This window comes from Orussus abietinus, unplaced genomic scaffold, assembly GCF_000612105.2.
Source record: "Orussus abietinus isolate OABI.00-Male unplaced genomic scaffold, Oabi_2.0 scaffold23, whole genome shotgun sequence".
NCBI lineage: Eukaryota > Metazoa > Arthropoda > Insecta > Hymenoptera > Orussidae > Orussus > Orussus abietinus.
The window spans coordinates 662,450-686,524 of NW_019394258.1; the positions used below are offsets into that span (position 1 = coordinate 662,450).

Consider the following 24,075-nt stretch of genomic DNA (forward strand, 5'->3'; position numbering starts at 1 on the left):
GGGTTAATTATCATATAACATTATCACGAGATTACCACGTTCGGGTCCTACCTCGAAGTGAAAAGTCCCAAGGAGTATCCAAGTCGCCGGGAGTTGCCTCCTGGTCCTCTCGAATCCCACGTCGATACTCGCCTCGATTCACCTCACGCGTGTCGCCATCGAGTCGCCATCGAGTTGGCCAGCTCGAAACTCGGCAATGCCAATCGAAGAGTGGGACCGTCGTAGGAGTAGTCGGCTCTCTCAGGGAAAAGTCGTTCCTGGATTTACGGTCGGTTGGCGTTGGACCGGGCGTCCGGGGGATGATCGGTTAAGGGTGGACCCTTTTACCGGGGGCAAACACAAAATGCATTATTTATTGCCCGTAGTGGGCGGCAATTCATCGAATTCCCGCTAAAAGCGAAAGAGTTGAGCTCTCGAGGGTTGGCACTCGTGCAACACGGAGGCCGCACGGAGGGGCTAAGTGGTGCCCTCCTCTGGCCTCCTCTCCTCCGCCTCGCGCCCACGTGCGTCAACGTGCGTACACGTGCGCACCTATGCGCACACCCACCCCGTAGGGAGTAGTGCCCGTTTTCGGCGAGGACGTCGAAGAAAATCCGCGGAAATACATTAACAAAGATCGTTCGAGATCGACGGTGGAGTTCCTAGGGGCCGGGAACCACCGCCAAGACAATTTCCCTAAAACGCTTTTCCACCCCCCCGGAGAAGCCACCCCGTCGACGGCGTAAACGCGGTGCCGCGTAGACTCGGTAGTTAGAACTTTTCACGATACTAATTACCCCGTCCCCGCGGGGTAAAACTAGGAGACGATTCGAGAACAGGGGTGGTTTCGCCGAGGAAACGGGACCGAGAAAGGGTGTGTTCCCAAGGAATCGAATAAACAAGCCCGTTTTCCCTCACCCTCGGCATCGACTCATTGCCGCCTTTCTCACCCTCGGCTTGCCTCTTCTCTGATTTATGTTAATGTTTTTCCGTCTCTCTCTGGCGCACTCTCCTATCCGGCACCGAGGTACAGGAGCGTTAGGCGGTATACACCAAAGAGCGATCCGACTCCACCACCCCCCACCCTCGGGCGACATCCGAATTAACTTAACTGCTTTAAGGTGGCAATAAAGGTCGCGCGATTTAACTGGTTCCTTGCATTACTGCCGCCCAGGAGCCGCCATTGATTTTCGAAACTCGCCGGTAATGGGGAAACTTCGAGGCCGGTGTCAATCAGAGAGGGTGGAGGGTGGGGCGCGATAGGGCCTCGGTTTCTTATCGCACTTAATATTGTGTAAATCAGGGAAAAAGGGAGAGGGAGGGCGTAAATCTACCCGAGCCTCGATGGAAGTCCCTCCCCAATCCCCCCGAAATGAAAAGAGAGGTTAATATCGAGCCAATTCGAAGGTCCACCCCCTTTAGGGAGGCGGCCTCGCGTTGTTACACTTGGTCGCAATCGACCGAGAGGCGAAAACCACCCCCTCGGTTCCAGGTCCAGGGTAAGTGTCGGGCAAATTCCGAGGACTTTCACCGAGAACCGCGAAGGGTGGGTCCTGCGGTACACGCGGTACAGCCTGTTTATTGTTTTCCGAGGACGACGAGGGTGGTCGGGCAGGGGGTGGCTCGACCAGTCCGAGTTTACATTCACAACCCCAGGGCCAGGGGACGGTCTCGGTCTCGGGCGAGTTTTCAGATCCGGATTACCTTATCTACGGACTCTCACTCGTTCGCCACGCAAGGCCAATTCCAAAAGGAGAATCCTCCCCCCGGGTGGGGAGGGCCGGGACGTTCCGCGCCGATTTTCATCCCCTTGACCCGAGCACGGCCATCCCCGGCGCGGGCCGGCGCACCCTTCTTATTCTCGGCCCGACTTTACGAGAATTATCCGCCCTTACGACGGATGTTCTTTATTGTAATCCGCCACTTTATTTGTATCCCGGTAAGCCGGGCCCGGAATTCGAATTTACTATTCCGAAAGCCACTCTTCTCTCGATATACCGAGGAACTTATTAACGCATTGCGTGCGCATTTACCCCTCGACACCCTAACCACCCTTGTACACCTGGCTCGAGAATGCTCGGCGGAAAATCGGTAGAGTCCCTAAACGGGATCGAGAGCTCCTTGGACTTGGTCGAAATAAAAGCTGGCGACAGCGTCCGTTACCAAGGAAACGGCGTCTTCCGTGGGCCTGGAATAATCGAAAATTTCGAATTACCACTCGACCCGCTTTTCTCCGGCGCGGTAATCCTCGCGGGGGTTAACTCGATCAGCCGCGATATCGGATATTTATCTTTCGCCTCGCGTACCCCGCCCAAGTGAAATTACACCCGGGCTTATCAATTTATCAATTAATCTTATCGACGGACCGTACGCCCGTTAACGAATTTCCCGCTTTAATCGCGCCCTCTCGCGGGAGGGGGGAGGTACTTTCGTTACGATGGACCCGTTCAACGTCTGCCGCTAATAGCGAGTTAATTGCATTACGTTCAAGTATCCCTCTCCGTGACTTCGCCCCCCCTGAGTCCCTGCCTTAGCAGGTTTTCCTTTTCCCCCGCGATAGTCCCTTATCCGAGACCCGCCGCCATCTTGGACGGCTCGCCGAAAGTGTCGAAAGAATTCTCATCCCCCGCGTCCAAGGATGACCATATTAAAACAAGTCGCCAGGTACCATTTCCCTGGATTATCGGCGCTATCATGAGGTATCGGAAAGGGATCGAGCCGTTTCCTGTTTTTCCCCCAGGGCCGTGCACCGGGATTTTTTCATCGCGCCGGAACCATCCGGCGAGTCGGCGGGTCAACAACCCCGGGATGTGGCCGAGCGATATCTCGGCTTACCCTTTTTCTCCTTTTCCAATTCCGGTAGCGCGGATCTATCGGAAAGGTAAAAAAACACCCTGGAAGGGTCACCCCGCCCGAACGAAGCCTCCACATATCGATACATCGACGATCCTCAAAACCCGGTATTAATCACCGGGGTCAATTCTGCGGATTATCCCCTCCACCGTGGGAAAATAATTCCACAGGGACATTATCGGAAATCTAGGGGCCCGCAAGTGTCCTCCTCCACGGGCCTTGCGCCATCCCCATAATTCATCCGTCCATTAGACCTTAGCTATGAAAACAATAAACAAAGGAACCCGCCCGCGAGGGAAGTGAAAATGATGGACGGAGCTGCGTTATAAAAATTCAACGGAATCGAAGAAAACCGAGGAGCGCGAGTGCCGATAAAGCGTCGCGCTAGAAATAGTGGCTAGCGGCCGGCGGCACGAGTCGAGCGGCGGGGAAAAGGGCGAGGGGAGGAGGAGAGGGGGCCTCGCGACACGCGGTGACCGCGCGCGCGGGCAGAGGGGCGGGAGGGGAGGGGAGCTGCTGCGGGTCGGCGCGGGCCGGAGGGGGGAGGGGAGGCCCGCATCGCTGGTGGGGGTCGGCGGGCGGAACGCGTAAACAGAGAGTCAACATGTAAACAGGCCACTCGCGAGACAAACAACGTGGGGGCCGCCGCGGGCTGTTCGCCGCGCTCGCCTCGGGATCGCGCGGCCCGGTTTACGTGCGCGTTCGGTCTCGTCTCCTCTCTCTCTCTCTCTCTCTCTCTCTCTCTCTCTCTCTGGATATTTTGCTCTCGTCTTAATCTCCTCCTCTGGCGACGGGTGTTTCGCGGCGACTGATGGGTCAGGAGCGTCGGCGCGGCGACGCTCTGCGGGTTCCGCCGGAAGTGGACCCGCCGGGTGCTCGTACGGCGCCCGGACGCCGGTTTCGGCGAGCCGGTGGTGGGGGACCCGCGACCGGTGGGGGACTGCCGATTCCTCCGGTAGTCGGGAAGTGACCGAGCGCGGGTGTTTACGTGCGGCCGAGCCGGAAAGAGAGCCGCGGAATTGGACCGAGTTGGCCCCGGTGGGTGAGGACCGCGTGGACGTTCACTCGTTGTGGAAGGAAGGTGGCTCGGAAGTGCCGGGGGGGAGAGAGAGAGAGCGAGCGCGAGCCTGCTGGTGGGAGCGAGACCGCGAAGGGGCCGAGGGAAGCGCCGCTGCTTTCGGCCCTAGTTCCGCGGGCCGCCGCTAACGGCGCTCCCGGCGCGGCGCCAGCTCCCGAAGATGTGACCCGGGACTCGGTTTTCTTGAGCTTTAGTGACCGTCGACGCGGTTTCGTCGCCAGCCGGGAGTCTACCGTGTCGAAGGATTCGGGCGCGGCTGTGTGCCACCTTTTTTTCCACGGTCGGTTTTAACGGGCGATTATCGGGATACGACGCGCTCCGACATGCTCGCGGGAGTGGAACCGCCGCGCCGGAGTTGCGCCGACTGGCCGCGCGGGGCGACACCGGCGCCTACGAGATGCGACGGATTCAAAGTGCGCGTCCCTTAGGATCGAGACTCCGGAGTGCGAGAATTCCCGGGACTCCTCCGAGGGAGTACTCACGCGGCCCCGTGGCGGCGCGAATTCGACGTTCTAACCTAGATCTCGGAGCACGCCTCGGTTACTGGGATATGTTAACTGCAAAGTGAACGGCGAACGGAAGTGCCGGGGAGCTCGGCTCGCATCTCCGAATGGCTGCCGTGGTTTCGCCACTTGAAGGATTTAATCCAACCGCGGAGACTCGTCCGCTGAACTGAATGGAGCTCGTTCGCTCGGTGAGGAATTATATCTGGATGGGTTTGTTATTCAAAAGGGTACAGGAGCTCCTTTCTTTTAATTATCGCCCGGCCCGGGAGCGTCCAGGAGCGACCTAACCTCTCTTCGCCGGGACTACCGAGGACGTAAACAAACGCCGCTTGTTTCTACGGCTTTGTTCGATGCCCGCGGGAGGGGATAATAACCGGGTTAGCACTCGAGAATCCCCGCTCGAAACCGGGTAATTATCCCGGTTGTCGCCGACGATGGCGTCATAAACACGCCGACGGTGTTTCTTCGAATACCCGGTAACCTGCTCCGAAATGACGTTACCGCCCTTCTTCTTTTTCATTTTTCTCCCTTTCTTTCTATTTTTTCAACACACTCCCGCGTATCAAAACTAATGGAAGGTCTGACGTGTAATCGCATAAACGCACCGTGCACCCGGCGGCGGAACGACTTTGAGGTTATGTGTCGGTCGCACATGTGCGCGCCCGATCGCTGCCGAGTCGACGCGTGACGAATCACGCGACGTGAAGTTGGCAACGAAGACCGTCGACGATTGTTTAACGGTGACGATATCGCCGGAAACGTGATCCATAACCTACAAATATGCGAAATGTATTCTCCTTTACGACTCCTTCGAATTAGCACGGGGTTAATTTCGTTCCTAAAAAGTAACCGATCATCTCGATACAACGGTTGAAAAATTCAAGAAATCCCTGGGAGACATTTTCATGACGCCACGTGGTCCGGGTCACGTGGTCGCCCGGTCACCATGGCGACCAGTCGTCGCGTCTACTCTGCGTCGGAATTCTTCCTTCTAACCCCCATTTTCGCGTCTTAAGGCTTGAAATGAAGTTCGGAGAAAGTTAAAAGGAAAAAAGTAATGGGATCTCTTTTGTGTCACTTTTGTATCTCTTTCGGAGTGGTCGAATCGCCTTAAAAGTGGTCGAAACGCGAAATTGCCCTCGACCGGCGAGTTTACGTGGAAACGCGTGTTCGCGGGTTACAGCCGGTGGTTTCGGTCGACGTAGGCCTCGCGAGGTCTCGCGTGGGAGGATGCGGTTCTGAAAGGAGAGGCCGGCACGTCAGGGCCGATATCGAGGCGAGGCTCTCTCGGAACGGATAATCTCTCCCGACGAGAGGGCGACATCCGTCTCGTCGGGTCCTCGACTTCCATCTCCGGGCAGAGAGATATAAAGGAAGTGATTCAAAATTTCTATCGAGTGCCTTTTCAAACAGACGAAGAAAATTTAACCGACTAAGTTGTCCTCTTCCAAGGAGAGTAACACTTGGCGTTGCGCGTCACCGTGAGAGAGTTCTCGGACTGGCAATAAATTCACTCAACGCGTGCAGGCGATGAATCATCGAAGCCGTGAAATTAGGCGAGTCCAATGGCGCAGATTCTTAACGAAGAGAGGCCACTTCGGTTTTGGTTCTGCCCCCCTCCCTCATAATTAGCCGCGGTAAAATTGCGCAAGGCGCTTTATCAGGGATATTTGGCCATAGGAAAAAAAAAATAAAAGAGGAAGCGGAGGTTTTGTCGAATGGAGTTCCTTCTCGAGGGGGACTGGGTTTATGGCTCGAATTAGAGATTTGCGTTAGGTCGAGCAGAGAGTACCTATTGTTTCTCCCGTGAGAGTATTCCCCCGGGGGACTTGTGGTCCCCGAAATGCATCTGGGTATTTTTAAACAGGTTGCCGAGTGCTTGTTTATCCGTGCCGCGAATGACTCATAAATCGAGCAGCGTCTGTTCATCGTTTTCCTGGCTCGACGTGGCCCCCGCCGTTAAAACGGCCGATTTGTTGTCGAATCGTTCCACGGTACGCGAAACGACGCTCTGAGTGAGATAACAGTCGCGGAAAATCGGTAACGCCGACCAGGAATTCCCCCTTTGACCGGTAATCACTCTTACGAAATTATTTTAATCGGTCGATCTCGGAGCGGCAATTAAATACCAACCGTGAAACGGGGGCGGCGGGTTGGGTAAAGCCGCGGTTAACGCGAAAAAAGGTATTTTAACCCGATTAAATTTTATTTCGCGGGACCGGGGAAGGGACATTCGTCGCGTCGAAATTTTCTGCCTGGCGAGCGGGATCAGCTGGGCTGTTCTCCTCCTCTCCTCCTATTGGCTGCCGGCGGCCACGTGACCCACCACGTGCGCGGCCACGTGGTCGACCACGTGGTCGCCGCGACAGCTTCGACGCGTGATCGATGGGACGATTTCTGTCGAGGTAGCCAGAGGTCGAGAATTAAGCTGCCTCTTTTCCTTTATCGAGGTGTAGGTACGCGTTTTGTATTAATCCCGACTGACGCGATTACGAGGTAGACGAGTGATTTCGGAATGGAGGTTAGAATTCGCCGAACCGGAGGCCTTGGAGCCACTACTGGGGCCACGTGACTCGACGGCGTTGCCAATCGGAGATTTGATAAACACGAGTCGGGGATCGGTCGCGAGAAAAACGTCGCTCGGGAAAAACGACGCCGGCAATTGACCGTGTCCGATGAGAGCGACCTTTGCGCGGTGCGCCGAGAAACCGGAGTTACCTTCCTGGAGAGGTTAGGTCGACCGGCGAGGCGAGGAACGGCAAGAACGCCGCCGGGTTTCCGCGCGTCGACGCGCCTGCCGACCCGTGACATCGGTAATCCAGATACCGATCGATCGACGGCCGTCGCCTCGACGTGCCGGGATCTCCGACTTCGGACATCAATGACATTCCTCGGCCTCGGCCGATCCGAGATAAGATAACGTCCCCGCGACGAGCCGCGCCATGCGCCGCTCGCCTGCACATTGGCCGACAATAAAATAATAACAAATCTCTGAGTACATCAATTTTCGGAAATTCGGCCAAAAGACCGCCGAGGACCGTCGCGTTTTCGGTTTCCGCCGGTAGAATCGAGGAACGACCGCTCGATTAATATTATATCGATTTAATAACTCGCGGGCATATTTTCAGGCCCTATAATAAAAGAAATCCCTGGGCTGCTTTGACTTTCGGGAATTCGGCGAAAAGATGGTCGACGACCGTCGCGACTTCGGTTTCCGCCGGTAGGATCGAGGAACGACCGCTCCATTAATATTATACCGATTTAATAACTCGCGGGTATATTTTCAGGCCGTATAATAAAAGAAATCCCTGGGCTGCTTTGATTTTCGGAAATTCGGCGACGACCGTCGCGTATTCCGGTTTCCGCCGGTAGGATCGAGGTTATTATATCGATTCGCCGGTAGGATCGAGGAACGACCGCTCGATAAACGTCACATCGATGGAATAACTCCCGTGAAAGGGAACGGCTATATTCGGGACGGCAGTGTGAACCTATCTTTAGGCTCTCGCGCGGCGAGCGCGAGCGCGAGCCGACCGCTGCCGAGGATCGGCGGAAACGGCCGAGCGACGCCGAGGTGCGTGCGGCCCGTGCAGTTAACGTACGCGCAGCAAATTGGGCGAGCTAGTGTAACGGTCGTATGTCGCGAGACGCGGCAGAAGGGGCAGCTGACTCGCGACCGCGGGACGGAAAACGCAGGGGGGGAGCACCGCGTTTATTTACGACCCAGAGCGAGCGCAAGGTTCTCCCGGAACGGGAGATTAGGACAATGGCTCGCAGAAACGGCCGCCAAGGCTTCCGGTCCGGAAAAGTCGACTCGCGGAATTCTCTGCCCTTCCCTATCGGGGGTCGCATTTTTTTTTCCCTTTATTTCCCTTTGAAGGCATTCAGAGGATCCGTTCGATGATCGCGCTTAATCGGACCGGAGCAGGTTTGAGGTTAGGTTCGATCTTGGGTTAGATTGGTTCGTTTGAGGTTAGGTTCGATCTTGGGTTATGGTGGTTCGTTTGAGGTTAGATTCGATCTTGGGTTATGTTGGTTCGTTTGAGGTTAGGTTCGATCTTGGGCTATGTTGGTTCGTTTGAGGTTAAGTTCGATCTTGGGTTAGGTGGGTTCGTTTGAGGTTAGGTTCGATCTTGGGTTACATTGGTTCATTTGAGGTTAGGTTCGATCTTGCGTTACGTTGGTTCGTTTGAGGTTAGGTTCGATCTTGGGTTAGATTGGTTCGTTTAAGGTTAGGTTCGATCTTGCGTTATGTTGGTTCGTGTGAGGTTAGGTTCGATCTTGGTTTAGGGGGGTTCGTTCGAGGTTAGGCCCGGGGTACCGCGAGGGGGAGGCGAAAAACGCGCGTTTTGAGAACGAAGCCGAGTAAACAGTCGGTTATTTATAGGCGGCGGCGGAGACGCCGCGACTTCTGGGCCGCGCGGAATGCGCGTCTCGGGGCTCGCCTCGCCGGCTGCGGAGCTCCGCGGAGCCGCGGACGGTCGCCGCGTCTCGCGGGTTAGCTCGCGGGGAACGGAATCGCGATTCGGGTTGACTCGTTCCGAGGAATTGGGTAGGAATCGGTATTGATTTCCGCGGAGGCCGGCCTCCGCGGCCGCCGACGTCGTTTGCTCGCCCGCGGTCGGCTGCAAATCAGACAAACAACTGATAGGCTAATAATGGGCTTCTGCTCGAAGGATTGCGTCGAATCGCGCGATAATAAGAGGCGAGGCGCGGTTAACGTTGCCTAGCGTGGTTGCCTCGGTTTCCTTTTGTTTCCGAGGCCTCTTTTTCTTCATTTTTTTTTTCCTCTCATCTCTTTCCCCTCTCCCGCCGTTCCGCCGACGCGCGTTTACTCGCCCGCGAGCCCCGGGCGGCCGGCCGGCGTTATCAATAGGAACTATTGTCGAGTGTTGTTAACAATGCTTCGTTAGTCGGGGCCCGTCTTACGACAGGGGAGACATTGTACCCGAGTTTCCCCGAGGTCGCGACTCGACGCCGAGGCGACTCCTCTCCGGGACCGGGACCTTCGCGCCCGAGGCGTGGGACTTCCTCGGCATTTTTCAAATTCCCCAGTGGAGGGGGGAAACGTCCGAACAAGGGAGCCTCGGGACCTGGGAGGACATTCTTAGGTCGCCGGAAAATAATCAGCCCAATCGAGATCGGCCGAATAATTTTTTCCTTTTTATCTTCTTCTTTTTCCCCTTTCTTAATCCTTTCCTCACGTCGGGTGACTATAGTCACCGTACGGTTTGGTCGAATATTGCCCGCACGGTCAGACGAATTTCGCCCATATGTCGAAAAGGCTCCGCGTTCAAACGGCTCAGTCGCGGTCGACTTGTCCTTTTTTCTTTCGTTTTCTTTTTTTCTTCTTCTTTTTCGATTTTCTCCATTCCGCGCAATTTCGCATCCGACGTAATGAGTCCAGCGCTGCCCTCGGGGCTCTGCGTTCCGCGACGGCGATCCCCGACGACGTCGTCATCGAGCGCTTCCTGACCGATCGAACGTGATCGAACAAAGGCGATCGTCGCCTGCACCTGGCCGTGTCTCTGGTGCAAAGGTATTGCGCACCGAATTAGCGGACGCTTTGCATACTCGCGCCTACCAAGGTGCACTAGCGATAAACCGCATCCAGGGCTCTCCGTATGACGGAATCGTCGCGGCCCATTTGTTCCCTCGGGTTCCTCGAGGTCGAGATTTAACTCGAAATCGAAAATCCGCTCCGAGAGGGAGAGAGAGAGAGAGAGACGGAGCGATACCTCCGCATCTGCACCGCTGCAGTTGCGGAGACGCGAGGGAACGCACGTGCCGGTCGCAGTGTGCGCACTCTCCTCGGTTTCCGCACCGATCCGGTTGAAGCGGAATTACATGCCAGGTGAAACAAAGCGATGTACGCGTTTCTTCCCCCCTCCCCGTTTTTTCGCCGGCCAGTTTCGTAATACCGTCTCGAATAGAGACCCACCGGGACGCGGACTTACGTGACGGACACGTCACCTTCGACCAATCCGTGCTGCGTTTTTATCCTTTTTCTTTTTTCTTCTTCTTCTTCCGTTTCCTTCACTTCTTCGATGCAACGCTCGTTTCGACATAATGCACCCACGTGCGAGTGAGCGAGGAATCTCAACCGAGAGAGGCGATCTCGCAGCCTCCGGCGATGCTTCGAGGATCTCTTCTTACTTTTTTTTTTCTTTTTTTTTTCTTTTTGGCTTTTCTTCCCTTTCTTTGATCTCCCGACGGTTTTTATTTCCCTCCCAGGTGCATCTCCCGGAGGGGAGTCCCTTTTTGAAAATTCACTCGGTGGGTGGGGCGGGGGGGGCCACGTGATTGCAACCAGTCCCGGAGGTCGGCGACGGTAACGTCGACCCGCTCCTCCTGCAGGGCTCGTATAACGAATTCCTGGCCGTTACGTCAGTTGGATTAGTTCCGGTGATGAGAATTTCCGGCATCGCGCGAGGGGGCGGCGCCGGGGGGTGGAACAACAAGAAGGGCCCGAAAAAAACCTCACCGATACCCCTGGGAGACTTCGGATTAGATCATTTGCATTCGAGCCTCGCTCGTGTAACCACGTGGGCCTCGGCTCGACTTTCCGATGCCGGTTACGGTCGATCGTCGATACCTCGATCTATCCTTCCTTCCTCTTCCGGCTCTCTTCTTCTCCTCGTCCTGTCCGTCGGAACGCACGGAATCTCGAGATGGATCCCGCCCCCTTTCCACCCGGCCTATCGACGGTCGATTATCACCGTCGATAATCGCAAGACCACGTGACCTCCTCGACCGATGATAAATCGGACACTCCCCGACGCATTGTGACGAGCACGCTGTTTACCGGCATTCACGGGCCGATCTCGATGGTGCCATTGTTTCTCCCGAGGAAGATCCCCGGACAACCTGGATGAGTGAGCCTGGAATCCAGTCTGAGGCTCAAAGAAAATTCACTGGCTTATTGGAAGGTTCCTATGGTGTGTAGACGTTGAACGTACACTGGGGGGTAGTACTTGAACTCGGTATTCTTTCTTAAACCGACAGGGGATTGGCCTTGACGGCTAGAAAAATTGGGTAAAAGAAACAAGTCATTCGTTTGATAAAAAAAAGAAAAAGAAAAATGGCACAAACGTCTACGTCAACAAAACGTTCCAATAAGCCCGTTAATTTTGTTTGTGCCTCAAACTGGATTCCAGGTTCACACGACCGGTCGACCTCTCTTAAAAACCTCGCAAATGAGCATCTCGAAACGAGACGCTGGAGAAATTCAAGCTTCCATGTCCTAACGTTTCTTATTTAGTTCGCACATGTTTTTTCTTTCTTTCTTTTTAAGCCCTGGAACCCTGTGGACGATATGCATCTCTGCACTTCCTTCCGAGTCCCGATCCACGTGGCCCGATCAGCTGATCGCGCCCTCGACGCGGCGAAAGCTCTCGCGACTTTTCTCGCCAGATTTCCCGCCCGTAGCGGTTAACACGGTGATCGGGTCTCGTTATTTCAGGTCACGAGTCGATTTAATGGGTTTCAACCCCTTGCGATGCCAGGGTGATGTGCGAAGTGGCATACAGAGTGCCCGTGCAGGGTGGCATGCAGCNATTCGATCTTTCACCGACGTATTTGGTATCTGTTGACATTCACCGGTGAAAGTCGACATTCTCCAATTTCGGTCATTCACCGTAACATATATATATATATAGAAAAAAAAAATTTGAAAATGAAATTTGAGGGGCGGAGGGTCTCTTTGACGCGGTTTCATGATTTGGTATCGAAGCGGAATCGAAGCGACGATCGATGCCCGACAAGGGGGAGACCCTCAGGAGTCGAGCCGTACGTTCGTATAACGGGTGGCCGATTTAACCCGGCAGGCCGTATTGTAAGGAGGCGTAAATCATGTTAAGGAGGCACCCTTGTCTGGCAGGGGGCTCCATATATTATTCGAGCCCTAATATGCTCGTACGTGCGTGTACTCCTCTCCCGGGTCCTTCACGGGCGCGATAGCCGGCCCTTCCTCCCGGCCCGCCAACCTGGAACTCTTATTTCCGGTTTAAGACGGTTTTACACCGACGTTGGTTGCCGACGGAACGAGCTTCACCCCCGGGGAAGTCCAGGAGGCCCTAGAGACCTCCCTCGACCCCTTGGCCGGGTCCTGGAAACCGACTTTCTTCCTTAGAGTCGCTGGATACTAAAATGGCATTTAATGGCGAATAATGGAACTCCGGGGAGGGGGAGGGTGGGGGGTGGTGACGACTAGGTCTTATCAATTTATCCCGATTTTTGGGTTAATCGCTTTTGGACGCATTTTACGCGGGGGTGGCGATCGTCCGCTAGGGGTCGTTGGCCCGAGGTTTAGGGGTAGGTCTTGAGAACCCCTGTCCGATCTTCGGCAAAGGGTTGGAGAGAGGGAGGGTAACTCTCCGTTATCTGGTGGTGCTTCCGCCGAGGGTTGTAGGGGGATGTATAAGGGCTGGCCCGGCGAGAGGGGGGTCGGGAAGAGGGACGACGTAGTCAAAGGAGAGGACCATGGTGTTTTCACCATTTTCCGGGGCTAATTGTTATGCATGGCGAGCACCTTGCGCGTTTAGCCCTTAAACTCCGGGAGGGCACCGACGTAGGTCGCGCTCTTCCCTCGATCTTCGCCCTTCCCCCTCGAGTTTTTCCCTACCCTTTTTTCTTTTCCTCCCTGGTTTCCTTGGCCGTACCGAAGATGCGACACCTCATGGCCGTCTCTTCCTTTCGCCGCGCGACGTGGGAAATGGAGGTGGAGGGAAACGTCCCCTAGGAGGCGACTCGGGGGTCGAGGGCACCCCTTTACTCCGAGATGATTCTATAGGGGGGAAGGGGTGACGAGCTGACAGAGGAAGTCTCGAGGAAGGGTTGAGCGTGTCCGGTTAGGAAATAACTTTCTTACCTACTTATGGGCTCATCTCCTGGGGGCGACCCACCGCGAGGCCACCCCCTTGTCGCCTCGCTTCCCGTCGCCCTGTCGCCGGGTCGCGACCTCGACTCGCGACGCGGGGGTGGACGAATTACCGGGCATTTACGGACGGCGATGAAAGGGAACCCGAAATGCGGAGCACCGAGGGTGCGCCGGTGTACTCGGGCACTCGGGGTGTACTCCCATCCGTGCGCTCGGGTCGGCGCGTGCACTCGTGCACTCGAGTCACTCTCGTCCACCACGCGCGATATCGATGCGCCCAGATAGCTCGGAGCCTACCCCGGAGGGGGGTAATGGGTCGAGCCCGCGAGACACGCGATCTTACCCCGGAGCATTGCCCATTGTTTATTCCTACCCTTCGTATGCCTTCCGCACTACCGCGAGCCGCGGCCCGCGTACGTGCGCTTGCACGCGGGAATCGCGCCCCCGGAATCGGGGCAGGCACCCCACGAGGTAAAACACCCCCCAGTTGGCTAGGGTACGACCGATAGCGGTATTTAAACTAGACTCGCCGGAACCACCCCTCGACCCGCGACACCTGACCCCGTGCACTTTGCGTATCTCCCGTACGGTGGCCCTCGCTCCCATGGGGTGGCCCACCCCTTTCGTCTCTCTGAGTCTTCCAAGGGGAGCGGATTAATAATCCCGACGATCTTCGATCAGGAATTTATGCGTCGAAATCTTTGACCGATGAATTCTCCGTTTACCCTTTTCTTTATGCCCGAGGTACGCACCTCGCGGCGGCCTCGAGGGGCCCTCCGACAACGCGGGCGCGGTTTTCCGCGGGCGATCCGCCGCGTTGCGTGTCCCGATAACGCGGCCGGCCGCTCGGCAGTATTTCACGGTCTCGCACCTCCGTCGGCCGAGTCCTCCTTTCGACGCGATATCGCCGGCCGAGCTCGCGCTTGCATTCGCGTTAAGGTGTTCACGCCTACGTCCCGGCGCGCCTCGGACATCGGGAGATCCCCGGGGGAGATTCCCGAGGGAAAGGCCCCGAGCGAGGACGGTCTCCCGGGGATTGGAGTACGTCGGGGAGAATAACCACGTTTCTTGGGTACTCGCGCGAGTACTCGGATGCCCTGTACCGATGGTCACGTTTCTTAGAGACGGTTGCGAGTCGGCACTAGTTTTAAGTACTCGCAAAAGTACCCCGTGCGATGGTCATGTTTCTTAGGTACGCTCGCGAGTCGGTACTAGTGTTAAGTACTCGCGAAAGTACCCGCGTACTCTGTGCCAATGGTCACGTTTCTTATGTAAGTTCGCTAATCGGCACTAGTTTAAAGTACTTGCGAAAGTACCCCGTGCGATGGTCACGTTTCTCAGGTACGGTCGCCAGTCGGTACTAGTTTTAAGTACTCGCAAATGTACTTCCGTACCTCGTGCCAATGGTCACGTTTCTTATATAAGGTCTCGAATCGGCACTAGTTTAAAGTACTCGCGAAAGTACCCCGTGCCGATGGTCACGTTTCTTAGGTACGATCCCGAGTCGGCACTAGTATTAAGTACTCGCCCGAGTACCCGCGAAAAGTATCCGCGTGTACCCGCGACTCGCAGCACCCCGTGCCAACCCCGCAGAGCCAATGACCTGCGCGCTTATAGGCACAAAGTCGTAGCTATATCCGACCGTCTGTACGTTGCCTATTCTTAGCCCTAGCTGTACACCTATACGCACACCGAGGGGGTCCCGGTGCAAGTGCGGCATGCATTGGCCGCGTACGCGGAACCGATAATTGAGGTAATAACGCGCGCATTTCGTGCGCAGGGGCTGTTACGAGTCCGAGGAGACAGAACGTTCGGCCCTCGCCGGGAGTCGTCGCCGAGTCTCCCTCCGCCCTCCTCCGCGGTGTCCTGTCCCCCGGGACGGGAGGAAGCGGAGGAAGGTGAGAGGAGATAGACCCATCCCGGGCGCCTCGCGAGGTCGAGCCCGGCGTGCAGCTGCAACTGCAGCGCCGCTAATCCGTCGGCCTAATAAGAGCGACGGAGTCGAGCCGGCAGGAAGAGAGACGTCAGGACCGTTTGATAAGCAGCGTGTTCATTATCGTTGATTAGCCCAGTTATTGTCGCGTCCCCCCGTACCCCGCCCCCCCCCTGGACCCGGTAGCCGCCATTACCCGGCTCTTTTGCACCCTCCTTGTCTCCCCTCCACCGTCGAGGAGGACCGAGGGAAGCGAAGAGAGCGAAATAGAGAGAGAGAGAGAGAGTGAGAGATACGAAGAGAGAGGGAACCGGTCGAAATTAAAAAAGGAATGACAAAGGGAGTACGTCACTCGTGACGTGCCCGGGTGTGTACCTCCCACCCCCTACTTTAAGGGAATTATTCGCGAAATTATCCCCCTCCTCCGCACCCCTCGGCGTTGTTCCTCCTGCCTACTTTTACGAGGACCGTGTTATCCGGCCTTACGACGTAATCCGTTAGGCGCAAACGCGGTTCGTGTGCGAGTCGGGATTAAACCGGGGAGAGGGGTGCCGGTAATTGGGCGTGTTTACTGGCGACCTCATTGGCATTAATTACGGCGTTAATATTCCACCATGGTGGGTGGTCCGACTCTACTTCCGGGGTTTCCTTTTTCATACTTAGAGATTTAATGGTGGATGTCGAACCCCCCCCAAAGTCAAAACGAGACCACTTTTCGAGTCTTTCCGATTTTTCGGCGCCGATTAGTGCGAATTTAAATTGAACATCGGGGGTGGAGGGGGGTGTAATAAACACACAGCGGAGGCGCCTTATTGACTCCTCCGCCGGCGCCCAAGATACGAGGATGCACCCAGAGGGGACCCCGAGGGGGGTGTCCCGACGTTTAATGAAAACAGTCCTGGTTTATGGTGGCCGACGTCGCCGGTGACGCCTAGCGTCGGGGTGGGGCGATGAAGACGCGGGGGCCCGGAATTACTGTCGGGCCAAATGAGACGACGGCTGCCAAACGAAGAGGCCAGCTGTGAAGTAGACACCACTACGTCGTGGCTACGAGGTGCTCGCGGAAAGGAATCCTCATGGGGGGAGGGGGTGGCGACCCCCTTCCTGCGGGGGTGGGGGCGCCGAAAACGCGAGGGCGCGTTGGGTCGCAATAGGACTTTGCGAAACTCGAGTCGATTCGTTCGGGTAGTGACGAGAAGATGGGACAAGGATCATCGGGGCGGGGGGGGGGGGCATCAAGACAGGGGTAGTTTTCGAATCGACCGCCGGTTTCGGGGGTAAATCCTCGGGTAAGTTAATGCCCCAGAAGCGTTTGGCGGGAGGAAGTAAAAAGCGCGGCCGGATTCGGATTTTTCATTAAGGAGCTCGTCGACTCAGCTCTATCCGTCGCCCCACCCCCAACCCCCCACCGGGGGGTGGGGTGGGAGGACGCGAAGATGGTATTACTCGCGGGCGGATTAATACGCGCGAAATCTGCCGGCTAAAAGTTATTAATGACTGACACCACCGGGCGGGGGGGTGCGTCAAAGATTTTATAAAGGAGGGTGCGAAGACCCCCCCCCCCTGCCTCCCGCCCTTCGACTTTTCTATCGGAGGCAGAGGAAGCCGTCGACCAACGTCGAAACGGCCTTAATGAATTCCTCGGATAACCTGTCGATAATAAACGAGCCGTGGCGGCGCGTTAAACCCCCTCCCCCCACCCCCGGGGGGGGGGACGTTGCGAGTGCACCCTTTAAATCGTCACGAGGGAATGTGCGTGTTTTCTTCCTCTTTTTTTTTTTCTCTCTCTTCTCTTCCCATTAACCTCTTCCTTTCACCTTTCCTCCTTCATAGCCGGTCATTAGCGATCCGCGAGGCGGAGGAGTCGGTTTTAACGAGCCGGGGGGTGAAGTCACCCCCCGATGGCCTATGATAGCTCGTTCGCAAGGGGCGGGGGAAGGGACTCTCCAGGAGGTCGTTTCTCGCGGGATTTTTATATTTTCCGCGATTCATTTAAGCGACACCGACGACACCAGGAAGGGAGGGATGACGGGAAGGGGGGGGCGGTGACCGGCAACCCCCTTGGGACGCTCGCGGGGGGTCGAAGGGCGCAGGGCGCGGGTCCGAGCGGCGGCCATATCGCGTTGCCATGCAAATTGGAAAGATAATAATCGATCGGAGGACGGCCCCCCGTTGATGGGCTCGCGGATGGGCCACTCCACCTGGACGACGCCGGACTCCCCCCAGCCCTGGGGGGGGGGGGGTCCGGGATTTCCCTCAAGGGAAATTATATCGACTTCCCTGGACCTCCGACCGGCGCCTTCCATGACCCGTCCACTCCCTTTCTTCGGGGGATGTTTCCTCTCCGAAGGGGTTGCGGGGGTGTATCGGCCTTCCTCGCGAGGGGGGAGGAGAGATCAGCTGACCGCTCTCCCGTAGCGCGCTCGACGGCGCCTCCGATTTCCGGCGTTTAACCCCTTCCCCACTCCCCTCTCACCTCGCGGACCAGGTCGGGGCTTTTCACCGGGAAGTGGTTATAATTTCTCCGGGTATAACCGGGGTGGAAAAAGCGCGGCGTCCGACATGCCGAGCGCAAAATCCTCAACGAAACATCTCGGCGCGTAATTCGCGCGGCAGCGGGCCGGCAAAGGGTCCGAGGGGCGGAGGGGGGAGGGGGGGCTCGGAATTACGAGGAATCGCACCCGGGAGAAAGGGATGAAAGGGTTGCCGTTAACCGGCCGAAAGCGGAGGGAGATGGAGGAGGATGAAAAAGAAGACCCACGCGCGTGCAAACAGGCGGCCAGTGGGTGGGAGGGAGGGGGAAGTAAGGGGGAGGACTGCATGTTTGCGCATATTTCCGGCAATATTCTCTGTTTATCTCCATTGTCCTTTGTTTATCCAGGGTCCGCCGCGCATCTGTCCCTGCTCGCGCCTTTCTTCTCGTCCCGTCGGGTGTGTCGACGAGGTTCCTCCATTTCCGCGCGGTTTCTCCCCCCCCCCCCCTCGCTTGTCGCGTCTCCGTCAAGCGGCACCTCTTTCGCCCCCGATCTTCTCCCCGTCTTTCCGTTTCACCGATAGAATTTTCTTCTCTGACATTATTTGTCTGTTTTTTTTTTTTCTTACGGTCCATCTTCTCCTTTTTTCTTAACGCGCTCCCGGCGGAAACTTAACCTAGGAAGTAACGGCGACGAATTGGGGCGAGGTCGAGGAAATCGTATCGAAACTGGGCGAATCGCGAGAGAATGGCGCGAATGGTGTTCGGTTTGTCGGCGGAGGCGACCATTAATAAATAGGTTCTCGTCTGGCCTCCTCTCCGCACTCTCCGGAGCGAGTATCGTCTGGCTACTGTAAAAAACATGGGGCACACAAAGTGTTGCGCGTTGCTTACCCTGCGTCTCTCTTTCTCTCGGTCTGTCTTTCTCCCTCCCTCTCGCGGGTGCCTTAGTCCCGTAGGGTCAAGCAGGGGGGGCAGGGGGTGGCCGGCCATGGGGTTAGCGCATTGTCGAGGGAGCCGTGGTGGACGGCCACTCAGACTGTACCCTGTACACCCTGTACACGGACGAGGGTACGCCCGTCCGTGCGTACCTACGCCCTGCCGTACGTACCTCCGCACCTCGTCCCCGTCCTTCTCGTAAAAGAGGCCGCGAGCCCGTCAATGACGTTTCGTCAATAAGGCATGAGGCCAAATTGGAAAATTATCACACCGAGAGCGACCCCCCGGGCCCCCGGCAAACGACGGGGTGCGTTGTTTGGAAAAAGGGAGCCTGAAGGACCCCTGGTCGGGGCTCAACGAGGAGGCGAGGTCCTCGTTAGAGGTGGGGAGGGAGGATCGCCGACTGCGGAATCGCCGATCGATCGGGCGAGATCGATCCCACCCGCCCAATGGATCGCCGACCCTGACCACCGCAACTCAATAGAGACAGATTAGACGCTCCTCGATATTCATTTCCTAGTTTCTTTCTTTTTTTCTCTCTTTTTTCGTCCACACTTTCCCATGTATACGGGGACGCGTTTTCCGCTGAGAAAACACCTTGTCGTGCGGTCCGCTTAAAAATACAAACAACACCCCGTGGGGATCCATTATTCATCGCGATCGGCCAGGACCGCGACGAGACACTCGGCACTCTCGAGTACTGGAAGGAAGGAAGGACCTCTTGCCGAGTCCCGATGGAAGAAAGGGAGGGCAGGAGATGCCTAAGTTCGAGCCCCCCCTCCGGTCGCGGGTCTTTTTTTCCCCGAAGATATCCCACGGAATCGCCAGTAACGAGTCGCAGTCACGACCGGGCCGGCTCGTTAATCTCCCTTAGCGCGTAATTAGTCCCCAATTATTTTGATTGCCGCGAGAAAAGGAAGGCCTGGACTCGGTCTAGCTTCTCCGATTTTAACGGCGAGGCTGGACGCGATGGTGCCCCGATGATTCCTCCTCTTCTCTTCATTAAGGGTGTCCTCCTCCAAGTGGTCCACTCGACACCCTCCAGGGGGGGCTCCTTATCATTTTCTTCCTCTTTTTTAATCCTCGAGTATTAAAACATCAGCCGTCCGAATTCGGTTCCCTCTGGTCAGATAACACCCTGGGGTTGCGGGTGTTCGAGGGTGAGCCTGGGGGTGGCGGGCCGATCGGGGCGGTTTTCTCGCCGGCGAATAATTAGAGCCGATAAGTCACTGCACAACAGCGAAACGCGGCGGCCGCGGTGGCCGCGGGCGGGTGAGTGGGCAGTGGGTGGGTGGGTGGGTGGCGGCGCGAAGTTGGAAGTTGGAATCACGGGGTGGGCGATCCGGGGGTGGGATCGCGTGCCGATGCCCCGTTACCCGGACGGACTTGGCCGCGGTTCCTACTTTCGAGTTGCGGGGCTGCGGCCCGGCAAACCACCCCCGCCGAAAGTCCGCCCTTCCCGGTACCCCCGGGCCCCCCCTCATCGGTGCCCTGTTGCTATTTGGACTAATTTCGACCTGTCGATATCCGCTCGAGTAAGCAAGCCTCGCGGGGTGGCGCCCTCCCCCTTCGGCAACAACGGCTCCAGGCTCGAAATCCATAAATCGGTGAACGGGCAATTCACCCCTCACCCGGGGGATGATCCGCCTCTGCGAGCGCGGCCTCGAAGGAAATTCGTTTCCACTGGCCGGTTTATGCAACCCGGTAGGGGTGAGAACTAAAGGGTGCAAACAAATATGGCCGCCGATCGGGCGTTCGCCTTTCGAAGTGGTTTCCTTCCTCGGTATACGTCGTTCCGCGTCGTTCCTTGCGACGCCGTTAAAAAGAACGTTTCCGGGCCGTACGTAAAGAGAATTACCGGTCTCCCACAAAGTGCGGCCGAGTGAAAACGAGTCCATTATCAGGGGGCTAACAAAAGGCGAGGGGGTGGTGCGGGGGGGCAAAAACCACCCGAGTAGTTTTTCGCGACCCGACGCCATTTTGGTATTTCGGAGGATGGAGCGACCTCCCAGCGTGTCGTGGGGCAGAGGGGGCGAAGGTGGGAAGAGGGGGAGGAAAACTGGGGGAAAGCTGAGGAAAGCGGCGACCGCTGGACACGGATGAGTTATTTTGATATCGGGGGTTCATACCCCATTAGGTCCGCCCGGCGATTATTTCGAAGCTGGACAATACCTCGGCGATACTGACCACCCCTAGGGCCCGTCTCTGCCACCCTCTGAACGTCGACGGATTTTTCCGCCATTTTTGCAGGCTCTACCCCTCTTGCATCCCGTAGGTATATATCGGTCGGCGGAAGTGCAAGCTTCTGCCGAGGTGCACCTCTTAGGAGAGGGTCTTTTTTAAGGGAGGTAAGGGGCGTCGCCGGCGCTTTCCTGGAGTAATTCGTAGGGGTGGGAAAGCTGACCGACGAAAAAGCACCGACGCTCTTCCTCGGGACGATAATCGTTTCCGGGGCGGACGTAACGAGCGATAACGCGAAACCGCCCGGCCATCGCGACGGTCAGCGTCCGCGGGGGTGGACGTTTTTCCGAAGGCGCGGGGCGTCGAGGCGAATTGAACTAACAAGGTCCCCGAGGGCAGTTTACGCTCGATGTCCCAGTAAACCCCAAACTACCGGGGGATGATCGTTTGACAGCTTTCGCCGCGCCGCCGACCCCGCAAATCCGTTTTAACACCCCGCTCGTGCGGCCCGCGTTCCGCCCCCTCCGGGACAATGGATCATTCGCGGGGGGGCGTCGCAAAGGGGGTGCCCGACGGAAAGTGGACCCCCCAGGACTGCCTTACCCCCCTCCGCGATTCTTTATCAAATTGTTGCCCCACGCTAACGACCTCTGCCAGAACGGAGATGGCCCGTTTCCGTCACTGTCCAATTCGCCGGCGAATTGGCCATCTTTCCTCGAAACACGCGTTTTCTCTCGCGATAAGAGCCCTTCCTAGGACGCGACACCTCTCCTTGGGGGGTGTCGAGGTGAGAAATGGGGAGCCAGGGTCTGGTCGTCTTCCGGGGTCGCCGATAAACGCCCCTGGGAGAGGGTATCGAGCTTCGGGGATATAAATTATTCCCTTGTCCTGGAATGCTGCTGTTCTTTTTTTTTTTTCTTTTATCTCCTAGTTACGTGTAAACGGTGGAAAAAATGAAGAGGGGAGGAAAAAAATATATATACGAGCTCTAGGGGATTGCGGAATGACGGCGGCCGGTCAACGCACAATGCGATACGCGGGGGCGGGGGGAGCGGTCGCGCATTCCTATTGTGGCGTCCGGTCGGGACATAAATTTGTAGGAATTCCGAAAACCGCCATACATTAATTAACGGCCGCTTTACAAAGGTGCGCGAATAATATTTGACGGATGCAGGAAAATCACGGGGAATTAAATGTTCTACCCCCGGCGATTACACGGGGCGATCGATCGCGGCCACCCCCGAATCGAGCCGAGCCTTCCTCTCGTATGGGGCTATCACCGATCGTGGGTAACCCTTTCAGCCCTTCTCTCGTCGGTTTTTTTCGAGATCCGAGGAAATCACCGCCGTGTGGAAATCGCCGAATGTTGAAATCAACCCCTGCCGGGGGTGGGCGGTGGGCGTCCGCGGGAATCCCTCCAGGTGAACGAGCAACCCTTCCGCTCTGGGGTTATCACGGGCAGCCCGTTCCGGGATTACTGCGTTATTATCCCCCGGTAAGTGGTAGGCAGTTCGGTCGGTCCCCTTGTAAGGCAGACCAAACATCGCCGGCTCCTTACCCGGTCCCTGGAGCCAAACAGCGAACCGGCAAGATACCCACCCCCGGCCATCTTGCCGCGGCCATCTTGCCGACCTACCCCGGCGCTATCCACCGGCCGCAGGAGCCCACTTGCGAATTTAACCCTCCTAATTAATTTATCGCTACCCTCCGAGCCTAACAACCCGGCAAGTGGGTGCTTGCACCTTCGGCTATGCGTCCGGAGGGGGTGGGTTATTTTCCTCGTTGCTAGATCCAAGGAGTCCTCGAATCGTAGAGGGGTGATTCTGGAAAAGTGGACGGTGATCGTTTTGTCGTCCCAGGTTTTTCCTCTCTCTCTCTCTCTGTTTTTTTTAATTTATTCAGGGACGTCGAAGGGGGTGCTCCAAAGGGAGTCCTCTCGAATCGCTCCACAGTCCGCACTTAGGAGCGATCTAATACAAATTCAAGGAGAGGGTAGTTAGGGGTGGTCGGCGGCGCTGAAGGAATCCATAGATTGCGCGGGGTAACAATCAGCCGTAAATTATGGCCTCAATATCCATTGTGTACCCTCCTTGCTCCCGAAGGCTCGCCTAACCTCGAAGTCTGAGGCCAAGACTACTCACCTCCTCTGGCAGCCCCGACCGCCCTCTGGAACCACCCCGGAGTCGGCTCGAGGCCGAAGGGGTGGGTTCGCCCCGCACGGCTCGACTGAGCCAAGAGATATGTATATTAATGGGGCAATCTTACATAGTTTTGTTTACCTTGCCATTCTCCTAGTGCGTATACAATTACTACCCCCCCGGTCCGCTCCCCGAGGTGGTAAGGGTCTCCCGGCCGACCCGCCACCCTTAGCGCCGGTTATCCGCAATAAGGTCGATTACTTCGGGACTGGAAGCCACCCGTCTTCCGCCCTTTCCACGTGTAAACGTGGAAAATCCTCGGAAGAGGTCCTCCAGGGAGGAAAACTATCCCCTTCTCGGGAATTCCTTAGGATTCGATCAAGTTCCTAGCAATTTTGGGTAAATCTCGGATAAACTTCTTTATTTTTTCTTTTAAGCGCTGAAAAAAAAAAATCCACGGGATTTCCTAGCGACGACTGGTCGGTGGAATCCAGGTAAGGAGCCATCGGGACTCGAGGGGAAACGAATCCCGATTCGTTTTCCAGCGGCTTTTTCCGCCCACCCGGGCGGACGTCAAAGACCGGGGAAAATCGCGTCGCCGCCCCCGCGGTAATAATGCCTTTCGCGTTCCGCAACCCTTTTTATCCCCCGGTTTCCTCCATTTTCAATCTGTGCTCGCCTCCGCGCGTCTGCCGGCCGGCTTTGTGGTAAAATGTACATTTCTCCCGCTGAACAACCTCATTTGTGTAATCTCTCCGAAGCTTCGACAACAAACCGCCGGTGGCGTCGAGGGGGGGCGCGAGGACGACGTTAACGTACTTTGTAGTTGCGCTCCCTGGCATGTCACGCCCCTCCCCCCCGGTTGCCTCCCGCCTTCCCCTCTGTCGTCACTCTGTGCTCGGATGAAATTGCAATTGTAATAGCAATTATCTTATTTCTACCGTCTCTCCGACTCTCGCGGGACGGGGTTGAAACCTCCCCTCCGCACCCGTTGAGGGCGGCCATCTTGCGGGGGCTTGCAGAAATTGATTTCCAACTGTCCTGGATAAATCGGGGAGAATTTCGATCGATTCGTTTAATCCCGTCGGTCGCGTCCTCGGGGAGTTAGGGGCGCGTC

At 56.7% G+C, this 24,075-nt stretch overlaps 1 protein-coding gene across 16 annotated transcripts in view; it reads left to right on the forward strand.

Moving 5' to 3' along the window:
* Nucleotides 1-24,075, forward strand: part of LOC105696680 (forkhead box protein P1) — a 149,733-nt gene that overhangs the window by 19,205 nt on the left and 106,453 nt on the right. For 3 of the 16 annotated variants that reach the window (XM_012419339.1, XM_012419342.1, XM_012419332.1), the window contains exon 1: nt 3,480-4,604. The exons of the other annotated variants lie outside the window; for them this stretch is intronic. Coding sequence is in view for 1 of the 3 variants with exons in the window: in XM_012419332.1 (XP_012274755.1) it covers nt 4,587-4,604 (18 nt within the window). In the remaining 2 variants the exon portion in view is untranslated. Of the gene's footprint in view, nt 1-3,479; nt 4,605-24,075 lie in introns of those variants that run through there. 16 annotated transcript variants of the gene reach the window in all.